This window comes from Triticum aestivum, unplaced genomic scaffold, assembly GCF_018294505.1.
Source record: "Triticum aestivum cultivar Chinese Spring unplaced genomic scaffold, IWGSC CS RefSeq v2.1 scaffold9924, whole genome shotgun sequence".
In the NCBI taxonomy this organism is placed as follows: Eukaryota; Viridiplantae; Streptophyta; class Magnoliopsida; order Poales; family Poaceae; genus Triticum; species Triticum aestivum.
This window is the reverse complement of record NW_025229337.1, coordinates 15690-20921: the sequence shown is the minus strand read 5'-3', so window position 1 is coordinate 20921 and position 5232 is coordinate 15690. Positions and strand designations below refer to the sequence as shown.

The 5232-nt window shown below is 42.7% G+C and overlaps 1 protein-coding gene across 1 annotated transcript; it reads right to left on the bottom strand.

Moving 5' to 3' along the window:
* Nucleotides 1–231: 231 nt before the first annotated feature.
* Nucleotides 232–4724, bottom strand: LOC123175010 (cysteine-rich receptor-like protein kinase 15). The gene is made up of 7 exons (XM_044590129.1): nt 3850–4724; nt 3576–3680; nt 2588–2748; nt 2008–2218; nt 1623–1854; nt 892–1045; nt 232–578 (listed from the first exon to the last, which is right to left on the bottom strand). Exons 1-7 carry the CDS (start codon nt 4661–4663, stop codon nt 324–326), a joined length of 1932 nt encoding a protein of 643 aa, XP_044446064.1. The 5' UTR covers nt 4664–4724; the 3' UTR covers nt 232–323.
* Between the last annotated feature and the right edge of the window lie 508 nt (nt 4725–5232).

The window sequence follows — 5232 nt, the reverse complement described above, 5'->3', positions numbered from 1 at the left end:
TATATTGTGGACTGAGGGAGTATATCTTAGATACAACGACGCCACGCCCTAACTCTTAACGACCATGACATCAGACCTCAACAACCTGTTTCTTTCAACTCTTTTGTTTATGGTCCTCTTTTGACAGCAAGGAATGGTGTCTTTGTAGTAAATCGGAGACGGACTGACGAGTCTAAAGATCGCCATTGATGGCATGTTCATAAGCAACAGTCATCTTTTGTACTCCTGATGGGATCACAAAACAGTTCTCTTGCACTTTGTTTCTCTCTAACACATAACAAACACCACCGATGTCTAAACAAAAGTCCTGGTTTGGTTCAGACTCACAGCCCTATTTCATTATCGGTAGTGTTGATGTGTATGCTGCAAAAACCGGGCTGCGCAGGCAGGAGCAGCCTCTTGTTTCCGTTGCTCAGCATCGTCGTGACATCGCGCATGGTAGGCCTGTCCTCCGCGACATCCTGGACGCATAAGAGGGCGACCTGGATGCACCTCATAGTGTCCATCTCTGGGTACTCCTCGCCCAGCGAATCATCCACCAGCTCGTCGCACCTCTGCTCTCTCCACAATTGCCATGCCTATTACCGAAACAGATTATTTGTTAAAAATCGTTACCTTCTTCATAGTTTCCAAGCCTAATAGCCAAACAGATTAATTGTGCATTAACAAGCATGTCTTGCGGTCAAAGTAAGTAAATGTCCCCTAAAAGAAGTAAGTAAATGTTCATATTTTTGAAAGAAAAAAAATGCAAGGGGGTGATAATTGACCTAGGCATAGTGATTTTATATATAGATTGAACCAGATAACACATTACTAATTGCTGGCTTAGTAGAGGGACTAAAGCAAACTATGTGTGGATTCTTCATTTTTGAAGTATTTTATTTTACTCACATATTTCCTGAGCTCGTATGATCTTCCAGATAATTGGTAGGAACCGACAGCCCTCTTCCCACTTATGATCTCGAGAACTAGGATGCCGAAGCTGAAAACATCTGACCTTGTTGAGTAGACACTCTGGGAGCAGTATTCCGGCGCGATGTATCCACTGAAATAAAACAATATATGCCAACAAGATCACTGTAAATTATAATGATTCTCAGCCGAAAGAAATATAATGGGAATTAGATGATAGGCGTGACATGCGCTCATTTGATCAAATCAGTTTCATTGTTGATTGAACGTTTCCATTTGATACCCCGGTACTCCTGTTATTGCAGATTTGCAAGAAAGATCACGGAAAGGAGAAGTTGCAAACTTAGTTGACTTAGTCTGAAGATGCCTTGAAGAAGTCAACACTAATACAGGTCGTAGGTGGAAGATTCATTAGTCACTCTATTAGCTTTTTTTAATGCATATACACAAATAAATATTAAGTTTCCCTCTCCACGACCTCTACACTGTGATAGTATATATCTATGTATTGCATACGCTCGAAAATATTAACACCATCTCCTTCAAATATACGTCATATAATATTGATGAATCATTGGAACTCAACTTAGTCTCAACTAACAAGGTACTTAGCTAGCTAAACAAATATTCCCGCCTTTTCAATAAGGTTCGCTTACTAACCAAATATAAGTCTGAACTAACATGTGAAGCCCATAAAATCAAAACCTTACAATGTTCCCATAGCTGTCGTTGTATTTGATTCTGTCATGTTGGGGAGGCATATCCTTGCGATCCCAAAGTCGGAAATTTTTGGATTCATTTCATGATCTAATAGGATGTTACTTGGTTTCAAGTCTCTGTGGACTATGCACTCATGTGCGTAGTCATGCATGTAGAGAAGGCCTTCTGCTATTCCTTCAATTATGTGGCGACGTACAGGCCAGCTCCGCTTTGCTCCTGACCCTATTGAGTTACAATTTAAAATGTGAATATAGAGATACATAGTTATTTTTTCATTCGAATAAATAAACAGAAGATATTTTGGCCTTTTGTTATTTTTGTGGTGAAAGTACAATGGTATTATCTTTGTTTTTTGCATGAGAAAAGTGAACGTACCAAAAATGAACTCTTCCAAGCTACCATTTGGCAAAAATTCATATACAAGTATCCTCTCTTTGCCTTTGATGCAGCATCCAAGAAGTTTGACGAGATTCTTGTGCTGGAGGCTGGCTATGAGTTTGATTTCATTCATGAACTCACGGAATCCTTGAACTGAATTTGGAGAAAGTCGTTTAACCGCTATGTCTTGATCGTGAGGCAACCGACCCTAATGAAGTGTACATGTATTTTTACATGACAGATCAATATATGAGTAATGCTATCTTGATAATATGGTATTTGTATACATTGTATCGCAATAAATACGCTTGTTCATGATGCTATATTGAGATGATTTTGATTAAAAAAAGTTTCCTTTCATGTGCATGTGTGATATGCATCGTTATTGGGAGAAAATAAATCTCTATTCAATTCAAGAAATGAAGTTACACATGAATTTTTTATATATTTGAATTACTAAATATTTTTGAACAACTGCAAAATGAACTGAAATATAGGATTGCGAAAATTAAAGGAGTATTATTTTGTCTCAGTAAGGCTAACATTCGCAAAGGTTGATTCAAGTAAATGCAATTACCTTGTAAACATGACCAAATCCACCTTCTCCAAGTTTATTTTCCTTCGAGAAGTTATCAGTAGCACTTCTTATCTTTGAATATCTAAATAGTGAAAACCTCGAGTCGCTTTCACTAACAATTTCCTCTTCCAGGATGACTAGATCCCTCTCCAATAACAGTTCTACACAAGGAAGGGCAAGGTAAAAACATATTCATGTGGAAACAAAATGAAAGAATAACTTGCAATCATGCAAACGATGATGATGATGATGATGATAACAACAATACTACTGCTCCTCCTACTACTACTACTACCATTACCACCACCACCACCATCACAATAATAATAATCAATGTTCAAGAAAGCGTTTTTAAGCACGCTTAAGCGATGAGCGATGGCAAACCTCTTCGCTTTTGTCCTAAGCGGTAGGTTAAGTTTTTCTTCTTCTTAACTTTGGCCAAAATTTGGCTGTTTTTGAACTCCTTTTGCTTGTCGGCTTGCGCAATAATGGCAATATGCCATTTATCTTATTATTAGGTTCTGTTGGGAACCATTTCCTTCATATTCTGGCAAAATTCTCACATGATCTCTTTTAGGTTATGACTATTTGAACTGAACCGCATTTTAGTTGTTATTTTTCTTGCTATGTGAACCTGATGCTACGGTGTGAACTGTGTTTTAGATGCTATATCAAGTACCCATGTGCCATGTTTCCTATTTTACTGTGTATATTATTCAAAATCTATCAAATTCTAGCCAATTTCAAAAAACATTGAAGCGCCCATTGCTCTAAGCTGTGACCTTCCGTTTCGCTTATGCTTTCCGCTTCTTTGAACATTGATGATGATGATGATGATGATGATGATGATAGTAATAGTAACAGTAACAACAACAACAACAACAACAACAACAACAACAACAACAACAACACAACAACAACAACAACAACAACAACAACAACAACAACAACAACAACAACAACAACAACAACAACAACAATTCTTTACCTCTGACTTTCTTGACGATGTATGGCCTTAGGAGCAAGCCGAGGATGAGCAAAACTAGAAGAGGAACTCCAAATATGACAATCTTAAGCACCGGGCTCACTCCATCTTTGTATCAAAAAGGCCGCAAAATCAGTAGGTAACAGGGAGTTTGGAACAACATGGTTTCCCTTGCTAGGCCTTAGGAGTTAGGATTGTGAAATGCTGTTAAACTACGCGTGGATTCCTTAAAAAATCTTAATAGATGGAGTTGTAAACAGTGAAGCAACACACGTACTTTTGGGCATGTCGATCTTGAGAGTGTCGTTTGTCTCCTCAAAGAAGAGCTCCTTCTCGTACCGCAAATTACACCGAATTCCAATAATCCTCCCACCGACGCGGCTTGAAGATGCATCGCCGAACAGCTTTGGCATCTGCTTGATGATGCCTTCAAGGCAGCTCCTGCACTGTGGCCCGGCAAGGTCCAGCCTGCACTGCACGAGCCCGTACACGGTGCTCACGCCCTGCTCGCCGAACCCCGCCTCGCCGGTCGCATACCGGGACCGGCTAGTCAGCCTGGGGCCGCCGGAGGTGCCAAGGTCGGCCAGGTCGTTCATCAGCTTCACCACCGTCTCCATCAGCCGCGGTGCGGCCTCTGCGCCCCTGACCGAGTTCATATTGCTCGCGGACCATTCGGGCTCGTTGCTGAGGCTCGAGAGGGACCGCTCGTCGTCGGTGAAGCGGAGCATGTACTGGTCGTAGTAGACGACGGCGCGCCGGCAGGAGACGCGGTCGGCCACGTCCTGGAAGGCGGCCCTGAGGCCGTCGGTGCAGTTGGCGCCGGTGTAGTCGCCGCGGCAGAGCACTTCGCCATACACCTTGTCGGGCGCCTCGCCGGAGCTGCCCTTGGCGAAGCCCGACGTGCCGGCGCCCGCGGTGAGGGTCGCTCCGAGAGCTCGAAGGTTGGAGCCGTAAGTGCTGTTTGTCGCGTACGTGCCGGTGGTCTGGTTGCAGAGTGTATACAACGGGCTCACTGTGGCGGAGGCGGCGTGAACGCTCGCCTCCGGTGGCCACAAGGCGAGGAAGAAGAGGAGGAGGAGGTACGTGGGCATGGTGGTGACTGGTTGCTGGTGTGCTACGTTCGAGCGAGCGTTCGATTGGTTAATTAGCTACGCCAGCTTGGAGCCTTTGACCGGAAGCGGGAACTTGCTAACATCACACCGTGACGACCAATCAAAACAACGGGTCTTCCAACCAATACCGTGACCAACTAAGAGTACAAAATTAGGCTCTTTTTTTTTAACATCTGTATAGACACAAGCACTCATATACGTGCGCATACACTCATCCCTATGAACGCACACACGCATACCCTATCTCTATGAACACCTCAAAAAGACTGAGCCGGCATATTATCTTGAAATTTACGAAGATGAGAACGTCTCCTTCCACTGAATGCGCATCATCGAAAATTCTGAAATAAATTCAGAAATAAATGCGCACCATGGGATATACTACTTGGCTTGTTTTCTATCGATTGTCATCAGTTTAAGGGTGGACACTGGGCAGTTAGGAAATTGCCGCGAGTATTCCAGGGACCAGAGCAGAAGTTTTGTGACTCTGACGTTCTGTTCTTTATCGAAGAATGAACCTCCGGTTCTGACTTCTGACATAAATATGC

What these genes read in the sequence shown, in the direction of transcription:
- LOC123175010 (XM_044590129.1), bottom strand. Translation starts at nt 4,663, where the DNA reads ATGCCCACGTACCTCCTCCTCCTCTTCTTCCTCGCCTTGTGGCCACCG. An exon ending in CAAGATCGACATGCCCAAAA is followed by an intron (nt 3,681 to 3,849) that starts GTACGTGTGTTG and finishes TTTGATACAAAG; the next exon opens with ATGGAGTGAGCCCGGTGCTT. An exon ending in GATTTGGTCATGTTTACAAG is followed by an intron (nt 2,219 to 2,587) that starts GTAATTGCATTT and finishes ACACTTCATTAG; the next exon opens with GGTCGGTTGCCTCACGATCA.